The sequence below is a fragment of the Oryctolagus cuniculus genome, chromosome 3, assembly GCF_051225735.1.
Source record: "Oryctolagus cuniculus isolate XC-2025 breed Fujian yellow rabbit chromosome 3, ASM5122573v1, whole genome shotgun sequence".
Lineage (NCBI taxonomy): Eukaryota > Metazoa > Chordata > Mammalia > Lagomorpha > Leporidae > Oryctolagus > Oryctolagus cuniculus.
The window spans coordinates 179089122-179105955 of NC_142869.1; the positions used below are offsets into that span (position 1 = coordinate 179089122).

The window sequence follows — 16834 nt, forward strand, 5'->3', positions numbered from 1 at the left end:
GTGCAGCCAGAGTGGGGAAGGGCTGCACAGAAAGCTAAGCTGCCTCCCCGCTGTGCTCCCGTATTTGCCTACTGGGGTGTAGAAGACATGGGTGTAACAGGCAGAGTGGGATGGACACTCCGCATCCTCCTGTCATTGGGCCACTTAGTAATCGTGAGTCTTCACTATCTTCATACCATCCCACGGAACTCAAATTCCCTAAGAATTCTCAAAGGGGTCCTTGGAAAAGTCTAATTGATTCTGTTCTTGCACGTGTTTTATGACCCCTGTCCTTCCACCTGTTTGTAACAGGAAAAGCAATAAGAGGCCCAAGTTTGGAAAAGCACTATTTTGAATCATCATTGGACAAAGTGTATAGAAAGGGAACACTTATTTATGTCAATGTGCCTTATTGATAAAAGAAACCTACCCCTAATGAGGAGTTCTTGGTATTTAAGGAGCCCACACTGCTGCTTTGAGCTAAAGGGTGAATTGTAGGTAACCTCTTCCTAAAACTGTCACAAACAACTAATGTCCTGGGAGGGACCCACAGCCATAGCAAATAGAATCTAATAAATATAATCATGCTTTACAGTGCATTTTATTTGTCAAGGAGTAGGCAAGTCAATCAGCTCCATTCTGTGGTCCGGTGTACATGAAATTATGTTTCCATCTAAGCCAATTAAATGTATTAACTTCTTGGGAACTACCTAAAATAAGCTATATGCCAACAAATGATTTTCATTTCAGAAGATAGTATTTAGTGGTATCACATGCACCCCTCTCCCAAATGCATAAATTTCTCCTCCCCAATCCAATTTTAGTGTCTTATAATTGTTCACTTCCGCTAACTTCACCACTGTGTCATATTAATGGTATCCTATTTTTCATTGCCAATTGGAATTGATATTGTGACCTCCTTATGTTCTTCTCTCTCCATGTCCAGATTGTAAGTTTTTCTACATGACTTGCTCTAATTGCAGATGAGTTTGCTTTCTTATAAGAATTGTGTTACAGCATGGGTTAATAGAATCCTGAGAAGCATGAAGACAGATACTTGCCTACAAAAGACAGGAAATGAGAGCAATCATAACTGATGTACTTGAGGTTCCAACTTATTCACACTTAGGATTCGTTTTAGCTGGAGGGTTTCCCTCTGGATCACTGACTAGGACTTCACAGAGCAATCAGTGTTAAGTGAGGATGTCACTAAGAAGTTATAATTTGACATTTTTCAACTGAAATGTCGCAGTTTTGGTATCAGAGTTACTGAGTTTTAGGTTACATGATGATCTTTTAATGTATGTTGGGACTTCTTTAACGCAACTTTTCAGTTAGTAAGGCCTGCAATACAGGGAAGACAGTAATGACACTGCTGTGACAGTTTGTTGGTTTTCTGATCTAGGTCATTGCCTGCCAAAGTGTTTAGAACCCCCGGTCCTTGTTAGATTCCTTTCTATACCTCCTCAACTCCTAGGTCATTGAAAAATAAGATCGTTGTGGTCAACTTGAGGAATTGTGGACCAGGATTGATAAGTTACATCCTTTCTCTCTCTTTGTCCAAATTGCCACTCTGCTTTCTCATCATTCCAGCACCTCACCACTTCGGATCTGAAACATCTGTCTCTGTATTATTCCACATGCTTGATTTTTGTCAGCACGGTTCAGTTAGCCATATGGAAGGGAAGAGTGAATGGCTGCTTGAAGCAACATGCTCCAAGGAAGGGCAAAAAGGAAACACTCACATCTCTCCCCTTCAGCTGCTCAGAGTAACTGGCTCAGACAAAGGGTGCAAGATTAACAGTGGCTCATGGCCTGGGTAACCCAGTGCCCGTCAGCAACAAGAGATCGGCAAGAGGGAGAAGCCTGAAGGGGAACTGTTAAAAAGAGTCTCCTTCACTGGGAAACCTCATCTCAACACTCAAGTGGCCATGATGGTTAACCGCTAGACTTGCCATCCCAACTACATACACACTCACACACACACACACGCTTCTTTCCCCCAGGATTTAGCTATTTAAAAAAAAAAAAAAAAAAACATGTAATGAACATGACGTGGAGTATCTGATAATTGTGACTTGGCTTTTGGGCTAGTACTTTAGCCAGGGCAAAACAAATGTAATTCAAGGATGTGGGAAAAGATGTAGTTTAGAGTATTTTGCCCTTCTTTCTACATTTCCATTATTATCAGCCACCGGTGACCCCTATATAAAGGTCGATCCATCAGTCAATCAATATGAAATAAAATAAAAGTCTTGGCTTCAGTACCAGAAACCTTAACCTTTCTATTAAAGTCTTGAGCTGACTTAAGAGCAGCCCCTTGCTTGGCCCCCAGGTAGCAAGGCCACCCTCCTAGGCAGGCCTGGCTGCTGCATGCGACCTCTCCCTTTAGGCTTTCACCCCGTCCCTTCAGCAGATGTTGAAGCTGCCTCCCTGCAGAACTGTACTTGACTTCCTGGGTTAGGATGTGAATTTTAAATGTCAGGGAAAAAAAGGCATTATTTTGATTGAGTCAAACCAAGAGCCCACAGGAATAATTTATTGAATATCAGATTATCCAGGAAATGTTTTTCCAATGCAGAAGCAGATATTATATTATGCTTGCCAACAAACTAAATAAATACCAGAGGATACATAGGTTTATTTTAGCAGTTCACCCTTTGTGGAACACATACATTATAAGGAATTTTTTAATTAAATTACAAATTAGAGTTGTGTCCTACAACTGTATAAGATTGTCACTGCTGAGTGATTTCTGCTCTGAGAATGAATGTGGTTTTCATACAGTCCAGTGCGATACCTAGCTGAGCCTGACACTGACAGTGTTCATAGGCACCAGGGATCTTTACTGGACTGGTAGTGCCATCTACAGAGTAGTTTGAATAATGTCAACCCACTTCTCTTGTGCACTTCAAATAATTTAGCCACAAGGAATTGAATTGTGTGTTTAGAGTTAGCTGCTGTTAGCATTTTAAAAAATGTATGTTTACAAAATAGTCTTATCATACTTAAATCTCTATGAGACTCCTGAGGGAATGGAATATTGTGTTTCTTTTTATTAAAGTGATTAACTGGAGAGGCCATTGGTTTCAAAGTTCATTGGGTAATCTTTGTAAGACTTCCTGCTTGCCTAAATAGATAGTACTCAGCTGAATATCAGTTTCTTTATTTACTTATCTTACTGTCTCTATTGCTTATGTCTGTCTCCATAACTGCCTGAGGAAAAGATTTTTATCTATCTTATAAACAGATTTATCACAAGTACATAGAACAATGCCTGGCTCAAAAGCAGGTACTTAACTATTATATTATTCATATTATTGTTGCATGAATGAGTAAATATCACTATCCACAAAGCTTTGCTAGTAAGAGGACAAAACGTGGAAAAATAGTCAAGTTACCCTCCTTGAAACTTAGGTTCTTGTTGATGAAATGGGGATACTAATACCTGTTTTCCTGTCTTTCTGTCATGAAAATTAAATGAGATAATGGATGGAAAAGGGCTGTAAATTATAAGACTATAAAAGGTTGGCATTTTTCCCCCAGGAGTTTTTGTTTTGGTTTGGTTTTGGTGTGTGTATGTGAGAGTCCATGTCTGTGTTTTGGTAAAGCTCTAGAAATGTCAAAAACTTAAGACATCCACCTTTTGACAAAATACATTTCCTGGGGTTCTATTAAAATTCAAAAATCCGGCCGGCACCACGGCTCACTAGGCTAATCCTCCACCTAGCGGCGCCAGCACACCGGGTTCTAGTCCCGGTCGGGGCGCCGGATTCTGTCCCGGTTGCCCCTCTTCCAGGCCAGCTCTCTGCTGTGGCCAGGGAGTGCAGTGGAGGATGGCCCAGGTGCTTGGGCCCTGCACCCCATGGGAGACCAGGAAAAGCACCTGGCTCCTGGCTCCTGCCATCAGATCAGTGCGGTGCGCCGGCCACAGCATGCTGGCCGCGGCGGCCATTGGAGGGTGAACCAACGGCAAAGGAAGACCTTTCTCTCTGTCTCTCTCTCTCTCACTGTCCACTCTGCCTGTCAAAAAAAAAAAAAAAAAAATCAAAAATCCAGGCCCAAGTCCACAAAGGATAGTGCCTAATAATCTTTCATTCTATTCTAAGAAATCTAGAAGCATGCTGAAGTTTGAGAACCTCTGCCATAAAAAGAGCGGTTGAAATTGAGTTGAATCCAAAATGAAAGTTACTCCTTTAATACTGCTCTTCCCTAACTTGTATTCACTTTCTTTATGATAAGCGAAAGTTATAAAAATGTCATTGATCTATTATTATCTTATGGTATTAAGTGCTACCTAACATTTATAAAATGTAGGAGAATCTAGACATACATAAATCAAGATTCCTATGGTATATCAAAATTATTTAATTTTAGAAAATCCTACAAGTATTTCACAAAATAGTATACAAAGGGAAGAAAAACTAACAATGTTGTTTTTTAAATGCCACTTGTTAATATCTGAGCCAAAATGTTGTATACGATATCAGTGTGCTCTGGCATGTTTTAAAAATAGTGAACTTCTTATCCTCCATATTCTACTCTTTTTTTAAACATTTTTTCTGAGAAATGGAGAAAAGATTTTCAAATTAACCAACAATAATTACAATATTTGTGTGTGAAAATAGTTGTGTAAGTAGATATATGTTCCTGAGGCATGTAAGAGTCTCTAAGGCCACATGAATGTGCTTTTACTCATTTTATATTTGCTTTTGTCTTGAGAACAGTATCAATGTGCTAAGTCTTCTGTAACATGTTCCTAACAATATGAGTAAATAGGTTCTTTACGCTAAAATAACCCACATGTATTGTGAATAGTGGATTAAAGTAGAATATGGAATCAGATAAGTCTTAGATGACAGATCTGGCTCTACCACAAGATTTCTTCCTGTAACTTATCTTCTGGTATATTCATTCATTCATCTATGTGATATGGATGAATATATATGCTTACTCAGACACACTTATTTAGGGATGTCCATAGAACAAGCACCACTCTGCTAGCACTGTCATTGGTAATCAAAATCCAAGAACCTGAGGATCCTGGGACCAGCACTGTCGCATAATGGGTAAAGTCACTGCCTGTGATGTGGCATTCCATATGGGCCCCAGTTCAAGTACTTGGTTACTCCACTTTTTTTTTTTTAAGATTTATTTATTTATTTATTTGAAAGTCAGTGTTAAACAGAGAGAGAAGGAGAGGCAGAGAGAGAGAGATAAGTCTTCCATTCAATGGCTCACTCCCCAGATGGCCGCAACAGCCCGAGTTGCACCAATCTGGAGTCAGGAGCCAGGAGCCTCTTCCGGGTCTCCTACACAGGTACAGGGGCCCAAGGGCTTGGGCCATCTTCCACTGCTTTCCAGAGAGCTGGACTGGAAGTGGAGAAGCTGGGATTTGAACCAGTGCCTACATGGGATGCCAGCATTGCAGGTGGCAGCCTCACCTGCCACACCACAGCGCTGGCCCCAGCTGCTCCACTTCTGAACCAACTGTGTGCTGATGGCATGAGAAAAGCATTAGTAGACGGCTGAAGTACTTTGGCTTCTGACTTCAGTGTGGCCCAGCCCTGGCCATTGCATGCAGCCTTCTGGGGAGTGAACCAGTGGACAGAATCAATCAATCAATCTCTGTCTCTCTATCTATATCTCTCTGGCTGGTTTTGCAAAGTCATTGTGGATGGTTCCACAAACTCGGGGCTCCCCGATTCCCTGGTGAAGGTCATTGCTGCAGGATCCATGCTCACAAAAAAAGATAGCACAGATCCTTTGTGTGATTCTTGTGGCAGCATAGATGAATATTGTACCCACTGGTCTCCTTGGAGAAGAGTAAATAAGCATGAGACTATGCCAAAGGAGCTGAACAAACCTGCTCTCTGATAAAAAAAAGGGGGGGGTGGGCGAAGAGAGAGATTTACCATGGCCACCTGGAGAGTCACCTTGGACACTTCCCTTAACTCTGAAAGACAGCATGATGCCCTCAAAAGAACACAATGCTTCACTACTAGAATGCACAGCTAGAATACCAGAAACAGAATTCAAAAAATTACTTAGAAGTAATCCGAAGAAAATCCACAAATTAAAGAAATCCATACATGACATGACTGAAAATTTAACCCATGAAATTGCTATATTAAAGAGAAATCAAGATGAAACATTAGAAATGAAGAACTCAATAGATCAAATAAAAAATGCAGTGGAAAGCCTTAATAACAGACTCTGTGAGGCAGCAGAAAGAATATCTGAGCTAGAAGACAAATCTCTGGAAATTTTAGGTCAAAAAAAAACAAATTAGAAAACCAAAAAACAGTGTTTTGAGATAAATGGGATACTATCAAACAACCCAAAATATAGGTCTTGGGAGTTCCTGAAGGTGTAGAAAGACAAAATGGATTAGAAGGCCTTTTTAGTGAAATAATTACAGAAAACTTCCCTAATCTGGAGAAAGAAAGGGACATCCAACTACAGGAAGCACCTAGAACTACAACATATTGTAGTCAAACTCTCCACAGTAAAACATTAAGAAAAGATTCTAAAACCTACACAAGAGAAACAGCAGATTACTTTCAGAGGGTCTCCAATTAGACTCACAGTGGACTTCTCATCGGAAACCCTAGTGGCTAGGAGAGAATGCCAAGATATATTCTAAGTCTTAAGAGAAAGAAAATGTCAACCCAGAATACTATACCCTGCAGAGCTCTCTTTTATGAATGAAGGTGAAATAAAGACCTTCCATAATAAACAAAAGTTGAAAGAATTTGTAACCAGTCTCTAGCCTTACAAAAGGCACTTAGGATGTACTACAGAAACAAGGTCATCACTCTGAAAGAAGATGAAACCAGAAAATCTCCCAGTAAAAGTGCAAAGGGAATCCAAAGTAAACAATAGGAATATTCATGGGAAAATGGCAAGGTCAAGTTACTACTTATCAATAGTCATGTTGAATGTAAATGGCCTCAACTCTCCAGTTAAAAGATACAGACTGGCTGAATGGATTAAAAAGGCAAAACAAAACCCATCTATTTGCTGTCTACAAGAAACACATCTCACCAACAAAGATACACACAGACTGAAAGTGAGAGGATGGAAAAAAGATATTCAATGCTGACAGAAATCAAAAAAGACCTAGTGTAGCCATCCTAATATCAGACAAAATAGACTAACACAAAAACTGTTAAAAAAAGACAAAGAAGGACACTACGTAATGATTAAGGGATCAGTTCAACAGGAAGATGTGACTATTATAAATGTACATGTACCTAATTACAGGGCACCTAGCTCTTTAAAAGAAAAGCTAGTAGATATAAAGTGCCATCTGGGGGATGAACCAATGGAAAAGGAAGATCTCTCTCTCTAACTCTGCCTGTCAAAAAATAAAAAATAAAATAAAAGATATAAAGAGAGACATGGACTCCAATACAATAGTAATGGGAGACTTTAGTGTCCCACTTTCAGCAATGGACAGATCAACAAAAAGTCAGCAAGGAAACAACAGTTAATCAAAACTACAGATCAAATGGTCCTAACAGATATCTATCTATCTATGGAACTTTCATCCTATAGTTGCAGAATACACATTCTTCTCACCAGTGCATGGAACATTCTCTAGGAGAGACTACATATTAGGCCATAAGACAAGTCTCATCAAATTAAAAAAAACTGAAATCACACCATGCATCTTCTTGGACCACAATGGAATGAAGCTGGAAATCAGCAACTTAAGAATCTCTAGAATATATGCAAACACATGGATTGAACAACATACTCCTGAATGAAGAGTAGGTCATTGGATAAATCAGAAAATTTCTGGAAACAAAGGAAGATGGCAACACAACATATTAAAACTTAGAGGATAGGGCAAAAACAGTGTTAAGAGGAAAGTTTATAGCAATAGGTGCCTACATCAAGAAATTGGAAAGGTACCAAATACATGAGCTATCAATGCATCTCAAGGACCTAGAGAAACAGCAGCTAACTAAACCCAAAACTAGGAGAAAAAATTCATTAAAATTAGAGAATAAACAAAACCAAAACCAAAAAACAAACTATCAGTGAAATGAACACTGGCCTAACAACAACAACAACAACAACAACAACAAAAAAAAAAAAAAAAAAAAAAAACAACAACCAGGGAGAAGACCCGAATCAGAGATGCGAAGATGGAAAAAGAAATGTAACAAACACCACAGAAATAAAAAGAATGATCAGAAATGACTACCAAGAGCTGTATGCCAGTAAAGTGGGAATCCTAGAAGAAATGAATTGATTCCAGGACACATAAAACCTATCCAGTTTGAACCATGAAGACATAGAAAACCTAAACAGACCAGAACAGAAATTGAATCAGTAATAAAGATCCTCCCTCCCAACAAAGAAAAGTCCAGGACTGGATGGCTTCACAGCTGAATTCTACCAGACATTTAGAGAAAAACTCACTCCAATCCTTCTCAAGCTATTTAAAACAACTGAAAGGGAGGGAATCCTGTCAAACTCCTTCTATGAAGCCAGCATCACCATAATTGCTAAACTTGGAAAAGATACAATAGAGAAAGAGAACTACAGACCAATTTCCCTGATGAACATAGACTGAACAATCCTCAACAAAATACTAGACAACCAACTTACATTTGATCAAGGAGCTAAAATCAATCCCTGGAAAACGGATGGTCTCTTCAACAAATGGTGCTGGGAAAACTGGATTTCCAGATGCAGAGGTATGATGTAAGACCCCTTACACAAAAATCCATTCAAACTGGATTAAAGATCTAAATCTATGACCCAATACCATCAAATTATTAGAGAACATTGGAGAAACCTCTGCAACACATTGGCATAAGCAAAGAGTTCTTGGAAAAGACCCCAGAGGCACAGGGAATCAAAGCCAAAATAACAAATGGGAATACCTCAAATTGAGAAGTTTCTACACTGCAAAAGAAACACTCAGCAAAGTGATGAGGCAACCAACAGAAAGGGAGAAATTATTTGCAAACTATGCAACTGATAAAAGATTAATAACCAGAATCCATAAAGAGCTCGAGAAATTCAACAACAGCAAAACAAGCAACCCAGTTAAGAAATGGGCAAATGACTTATCAGGCATTTTTCAAGAGAGGAAATCCAAATGTCCCACAGACACGTGAAAAAATGCTCAGGATCACCAGCCATCAGGGAAATGCAAGTCAACACCATAATGAGGCTTCAACTCACCCTTATTAGGATAGCTTTCATACAGAAATCAAAAAACAAATGCTAGTGAGGATGTGGGGAAAATCCAATTTTGGTGGGAAAATAAACTGATAAAGCCAGTGTGGAAGACAGTATGGAGATACCTCAGACATCTTAATATAAACCTACCATATGACACAGCCATCTCACTCCTGGAAATCTACCCAAGGGAAATGAAATCAGCATACAAAAGAGTTATCTGCACCTCCACTTTATGGCAGCTCAATTCACAATAGCTAAAATATGGAATCAACCCTAATGTCTATCACCTAAAGACTGGATAAAGAAATTATGGGATATATACACCATGGAATACTACACAGTGATAAAAATCATGAAATCCTGTCATTTGCAACAAAATATATGAAACTGGAAAACATCATACTTAGTGAAATAAGCCAGTACCAAAAGGACAAATACCCATATGTTCTCCCTGATCTGTGATAAGTAATAGAGTACCTAAAAGGTCATCTATAGAAGTGAAATTGACACTTTGAGATGCAGTGACTTTGAACAGCCCTTGTCTTGACTGTTGAGGAACAGCTCTTTTTTTCCCCATACTAATTGTTCAACTCTCTACTTAGAATTCAGTTAATTCTATGTGTTTAAAGTTAATTGAAAATAGATCTCACAGTAAAATATAAGATAGGGAACAGGAGAGAAAGGAGGAAGAGGGATGGGAGTGTCATGGGAATGCAGGTACAGTGGGAGGAATCTATGTTCCCAAACTTGTAGTTATGAAATGCAATAAGTTTGCATTCCTTAAATAAAAGGTTTCAGGGAAAAAATAAATCTTTAAAAAAAAAAAAAGAATCTGAGGACTCTTGACACATCCAGGGAAGGGAGTGATATTATTCTAATAATTACTATACTTGGAATATTAAATGCTGTGGAGGCAATTAGATTAAAAATATAGACAGTAACTGAGGAGGATCACATTAATGAGGTTTTCATGGAAGTTTCCTTTGTTGAGGTGAGATTTAAAGAACGAGAAAGATGACAAAGAATCCACTCTGATAAGAATTGAGAGAAGAAAAATGGTCAGGGGAGTATGAGTGCCAAATGCTATGGAAAATGTCTTGGCATTTCTGAAAACCACAAAAGAGGCCTATGACAGGGGGTAATGGTTGCATTATGAGATAAAGACAGCAGTAGAAAAATCTTGTAGCCCTGGCAGGGTATGTGTATTTTATTCTAAGAGCATTAGGGAACCATCTAAAGGTTTAAACCAGAAAGTGATATTTAATTTACACTTGAAAGATTACTTAGACACAAGTGTCTTGGTAATTATACTTCTGAAGTATTTCTTGAATTTTTCTCTCATTTCCAATTCAAATACCCTTGCAGTATTAGTTGAGTCTCTTGTTTCTAATCCTACACAGCAATGGTTTTCCTTCAAATATATCTTTGCAATCTGCCAGAGTGAGCTATCTACACGACACTGTTACTTTCTGGCTTACGTTTCTGGTGCATGCCCATCACCTGCACATGGATGAGGTACAAGTTCAGTAGCCATGTTAACTGGTGTGTCTCGGGGACAGACATTGTGGTGGTACGTGTTAAGCTATGGCTTGGAATGCCCACATCTCATAAGAATGCCAGGTTAGAGTCTCCAGGTACTCTGTGCTTCTGATCCAACTTCCTGCTAATGGCAACTGGGAGGCTGCAGATGATGGTCAAGTACTTGGCTTCCTGAGCCCCAGGTGAAAGACTTGGATGGAGTTGGGCCTGGCCTGACCCCAGCTGTTGTGGATATTTGGGAATTGAACCAATGGCTGGAAGATCTGTCACTTTTAAATAAATTGATAAAATACTTTTTAAAATAGTGTGCTTTTTAATCCCCATCCCTTACTATTTTGTGTATTGCACTTTTTGCTTTAGCAACAGCCAACTGCATTGGATCCCTGCCTTCCTCATATTCTTCTCACCTGTATGAATATATTCTCTCCATATTCCTATTCCTCTATCCCTCTACAAATGCAATACAGAACTCATAGCACCATATGTATATTAATGTTACCTGTCTGTACGTTTTCCTGAGGACTTTCGTGGACAGGGCCTGAGAGCCAAGCTTTCAATAAACACTGAAGATTTGATTTTTGGATGACGGTAGCTGTGGGGATAGAGATAATGACCATCAAATGTCCTTATAGCACAGGGGCCCTGTGGTTAGCAGGCAGCAGGTGCCACCCCGGCCACCGTTTCCATTCCTTTGCCCTTTCTGCTTGTCTGGGAAGCTCTCGTTCCTTACTATATGCATACACGTTACAGTGGGTATTCCAGAGCAAGGCCTTGAAAAAAGATGTCAAATCCTGAATCTGCTGCCAGAGGGCTTGAGTCTAGTAGAAGACCTACAGCAGATTCAAAAAAGAATAAGCAACCATACAAATACAAAATTAAATTACAGAGAGGAAGATAAAGTTTTGAATTGAAAAGAAAGGCTCACCTTATTTATTTCTCAGAAAAGGCTGGAGAAAAAAATTCACATTACTAAGCCGTCATTACTTTTTCCACATATCCTGCAGCATATTTACTAATGTATTATAAAATTCTCATGAATAAATAACTCTAATGTCACATCTCAAAATATGTGAACAAAGGATGCTTATTTCAAGCTTTTTTTTTTGCATACTTCATTTTGCATGTCACTTCTAAGAAATGATGTATCAACAGTTAGATATATTTGTGGAACTGACATACTATAAATCCCATTATACCCTGTAGAAAATCATACTTAGTTGTTGATGAATGTATTAACCCACTTTTATTACTGTAAAATGGATTTATTACTTTAAATGCATTGTTATTTCATAATATACCTGCTATCCAGCACTTTATCATCTGTAAACATCATGTTTGTATAAACTAGGGGTGGGCATATGACACAATGTTTAAAATGCTGCTTGGGATGTCCACATTCCCGTAACAGAGTGCACGGATCCAAGTCTCGCTTCGCTTCTGTCCCAGCTTCCTACTCATGCACACTCTGGGAGGAAACAATGATATCAAGTGCTTGGGAACCTGCCATCCACACGGGGGACCTAGAAATGGTTTTGGCCCAGCCCATCCCTGGTTGCTGCAGGCACTTGGGGAATGAACCAGAAGATGGAAGATCTCTGTCTCTGTGTCTTTCTGTCCCTCTGCCTTTCAACTGAATAAAATATTTAAAATGTAAAAATGCACAATAGTAAAATGCATTCATGTTGGATATTACACATAGATCAATTTGAGCTCTAATCTTAGTTTTAACATTACTTCATTATTTAGTTTCCCAAGAATCTAAAAACATTCCATTGCTAAACATTTAAAGTAGAAGACATTGCCTCTCCCTCCAAAATAATTTTTATAATTCCAAGCTCTTAGAAGCATCACTTCTAAATACGACAGATCTCTGTAAACCTAGCCAGCACAGTGCTGACTGAAGAACACCAGGGTCGCTGGGAAGAGACAGATCTTTTACGTAGAGGACAACGACAGCATATAGTGAAATACTGAACTGTGTAGGAAACACATGACACCAAGTGCATACAGGAAAATCACTGTCACGCTCTGGGAGGGCTTCATCATTTAGCTTCGAGTTGAGCTGGGCCATTAAAATTGAGTGAGATAAGTAGGAGAGAGCAGGGGAGAAGAAACAGGAGGTCAGAGGAGAAGGAAAATGAGCTTTCCTGGCAGGCAGAACAATGTAGATGTAAGTGTGCAACCGGGAATGACAATGCAGGCCCCTGAGCAGCCCACCTTCCTTTTCCACTCATAATATCCTGGTTGTATTATACCTAATTGTATTATTCTGGTTGAAGATAGGCCTGTCATGCAGCCCAGTGAAAGCAACTCTCTGCTACTTCATATGAAATAGTGCTGAGGAATACAGAGGTTTGTTACCCTTTGCAGAAAGACGCAGCGTTGAGTGTGGGATGGGAAAGAGAAGACAGTGGTCTGAAAATAGCATGTTTCAGTCTTGACCAAGCTTTCCAGTTCCTTGAGGGTGTTTTCACCTAGGATGCAGACAGCAACTAATCCTTTTACCTGAAGAACAACAGAAATGCAGCGAAATCCATTTGGAACAACTTGACAGCAGATGCAATCTTATGCTGTCTCTTCCGCTCTCCCACTGTCATCTCTCATTTTAATGAGTTAAGATTATAGAATTACAAGCATGCAATGTACCAAGATGCCAGATTGCCCCTAGTTTGCATAGCTACATTGCAATAGCCAGGCTATCCTGGATGACTTAGCCTGCCTTTAACTAGAGATACTCTGCTTGCTTCCCCTGGTCTTTGTACCTAATCACAGTGAAATAAACAATTTACACCTTGCTGGAATTTTCTCCTTTAGCAACCACATAATTTTTCTGTCCTCTGTTACTATATCATTTAAATATTTTTTTTCAAACTAAATCTGTTGATCATAAGTATTTAAGGACTTTATATTCAATAAAATGTTTAAAAATGATTTGACATGCAGTTTTAAAAGTTGATTTACTTCAGAGAGTCAGCAACAGAGATAGGGACAAATAAAGGAGGAGCCTCATCTGCAGACACACCCTCCAAACGCCAGCAACAGATAGGGTTGGGCCAAGGCTGAAACCAGAAGCAAGGAATTCAATCCAGGTCTCCCACACGAGTGACATGAACTAGTAACTTCAGCCACCGCCGCTGCCTCTACTGCTGCCTGCCTGCATTGGCAAGAATCTGGAGGCAGGAGCTGGGAAAAGATCCCAGCGACTCTGATGTGGATCACTGGCATCGTAACTGGTCACCTCAACGCCCACTCCTGACATTTAATTTCTGAGCACGTGAAAAAGAGGATGGGGAAGAAGCATATTAATGATATAACAAGAAGTAGAGAGAAACCAGTTCAGTGTAAGTCTGGTCAGTGAGGTGCATGTCTAAGTACACACAGATACCTATGTGCACACACTACTATATAAGCAGGATTGAGAAAGGCTAATCATAAGACATTTCCAAATAGAAGAAAACAGCTCGTGATTTACTGTCAGTGGCCATCTTAAAGTTTTTTCACGGAGAAGGTGAATATATAGAAATTTAAAATATAGCTGTTATTGTGAAAAGAACCTGATGTAGAAACTACTAAGATAAATCCTAGTTGGCCAAAAAAAAAAAAAAAAAAAAAAACCAGGAATAAGATGGAGAGATTTTTGTGTAAGTGCATAGAGATGCGTATATATGAGGGGTGTGTGTGTGTGTATATGGTAGCTCTCAAAATTATGAACTTTGTATGGTTATATACATAGGACATGTGTAAAACTACAAGCCCACGAATCAGCAATCCAAAGAATGTGTGCCTTTGCTGGGCTAAAGGAATGTGGCATGTGATTATCCATATATTCTCACTGCAAGACCACATTTCTCTACCTTCTCTGTGCATGGGGGTGAACATACAATGTTTGTTTAAATGCACCATGAACAAGGGTAGGCAGGAATAGTCGACTGTGTTAGAGAATTTGTGGATGATTATATTATAAATACCCTCCATGTTTCTCTGTTAATCTGATTTTGAACTGCCCAGGTCAAAGTTACTGCAGGCGATGATTAGAAAAATGGATGGAAATAGTAATTGTAACTGATTGATGACTGATGATAGTTTTATGTGTGTTCCATTCTGCATTCCTAGAAAAGCCTGCAGTCTTGTGACCTCGAGCCTGAGGATGAAGATCTGAAATGGAGCCCCTAACCTTTTCTCTTAGGCTGGTTCAGTGATTATGGATGTTACGAGATGTCTTAGGAAAACTGGGGCTATCTGATCTGGCCTCTGTCTTTCCTGGTTTGAGTTTCTTTTCAACACTTTCTATGTCAGTCATTCCTAGTTAGACTATGAGGGCTAGAAAATGAGTCCATGATTTCAGCAGGGGATTTAGAGAATCCAGTCAAGTATTATACTGGTGATTTCTCAAATCGAAGTACCCATACTAGAAAGCTAGGTGAGCTTTGGAGCTTATAAATACCTCTGGCTTTAAGAATCGCTGTCCTACATTTAAAAAAAAAATTCTTCAGTGGCACTGCATGCCCTGATGTTTTGCAACTGAGTAAATAGATTATGTGATGCCCTTCAGGTAACAGGGTTTGTGGGCATGTCTCTAAAACTGTGCGTGTGTGTGTGTATGTGTGTGTGTGTGTCCAGGGAGGACAGACATACTTTAGTCATGTTTGTTAAGTATATTTGGCTCCCTGATGAAGAGACATGAACATCACATATACTGGAACGGGAGAATTAGAAGCGTGGATACACATTAGAGCTGATGAAGAGTGCACACCAAGGTTCACAGGTAGAACTGTATGTGTTGACTTAATTTTTCCTCTCTGATCCAAAGAACTTACCTTTATGGTGGTCCATCCTTCTCAACTTTCAATTCCATCCAAATAAGATTGTCAAGAAGACATGCATGAACATGGTGAAAGATTAGTTAGAATTTACAGTGCCAAGATGCAGATTTACTAAATGAGAATGTTTGTGGATGTGCCATATGCTTACTGCAGTAGTTCCAAATGATTATCCTGGCCAGGTGAAGTAGGAGACACAGACAAATAAGGCAGCAAATACACTGCAGACCAACATGGAATCATGGACCCGTGTTCTGGTCACATCTCCCCATAGCTGATGTAGATGAACTTGAAGAACCCTGCATTCCCTGACTCACTAGTGTCAGTCTTCCTCCCCCCAACCCCTGATTGCCTACTTTGTTCCACAAAAAGTTGGGTGAAGCTTGCAAGAGGTCATCCAACATGAAATTCTAAAATAGGGAAGAAGTCAAAACTATGGTGAAAAATCCAATTACAAATCTGTAAGTCAGAAAACAATTTTAGCGACACACAATTGTTATTACACAGAAGTATTTTGCACTTTAAGGTGTATTGAATGGGTAGTATTTCAGATAGTTAGATTGGTGACAAAAACCTAGAGCTGAATAAGACTCTAGTCTTTATAAAGTTTGAATTTTTTAAGTATTATCAAATTTCTCCTCCTTAAAATGGAACTTTGATTTTAATGAAAATATAAACACAGACAAGCAGAGAAATAGACTACAGATGCTCAAAGGGTATTTGAAAGACAGAACTTGGCCGGCGCCGCGGCTCACTAGGCTAATCCTCCGCCTGCAGCGCCGGCACCCTGGATTCTGTCCTGGTTGCTCCTCTTCCAGTCCAGCTCTCTGCTGTGGCCAGGGAGTACAGTGGAGGATGGCCCAAGTGCTTGGTCCCTGCACCCTCAAGGGAGACCAGGAAGAAGCACCTGCCTCCTGGCTTCGGATTGGCACAGCATGCCGGCCGTAGTGGCCATTTTTGGGGTGAACCAATGGAAGGAAGACCTTTCGCTCTGTCTCTAACTCTGCCTGTCAAACAAACAAACAAACAAAAAGAACAATAAGATCATAAGTGATGAATGTATAAATTCTCCTCTCCTAAATTCCATATCATTTGATTCATGCTGTCCCTAAATCCATGGACCCCAAGTCTCACTTTCCATCACATGCTGTATGTTTGACGTCATTTTTCATAACTTTCCTTTGAACTATTTTCTAGGGTAAATATCTCAAATTTCCTGAATTACTCATCATACAACATTTTCTCCAGCTGCCTTCAACAAACTTTCCTGTGGACATGTTGCAGTTTGTTAA

General features: G+C 39.5%; 2 protein-coding genes across 6 annotated transcripts in view; one reads left to right on the forward strand and one right to left on the reverse strand.

Moving 5' to 3' along the window:
- Nucleotides 1–16834, forward strand: part of TPK1 (thiamin pyrophosphokinase 1) — a 464784-nt gene that overhangs the window by 384573 nt on the left and 63377 nt on the right. The gene's annotated exons all lie outside the window — the stretch shown is intronic.
- Nucleotides 1–16834, reverse strand: part of LOC149127620 (uncharacterized) — a 126566-nt gene that overhangs the window by 5302 nt on the left and 104430 nt on the right. Inside the window, exon 2 of one of the 2 annotated variants that reach the window (XM_089329605.1) lies at nucleotides 11222–11314. In XM_089329605.1, coding sequence (XP_089185731.1) covers nucleotides 11222–11314 — 93 coding nt within the window. Of the gene's footprint in view, nucleotides 1–11221; nucleotides 11315–16232; nucleotides 16550–16834 lie in introns of those variants that run through there. The other variant, XR_016231800.1, reaches the window with a different exon arrangement.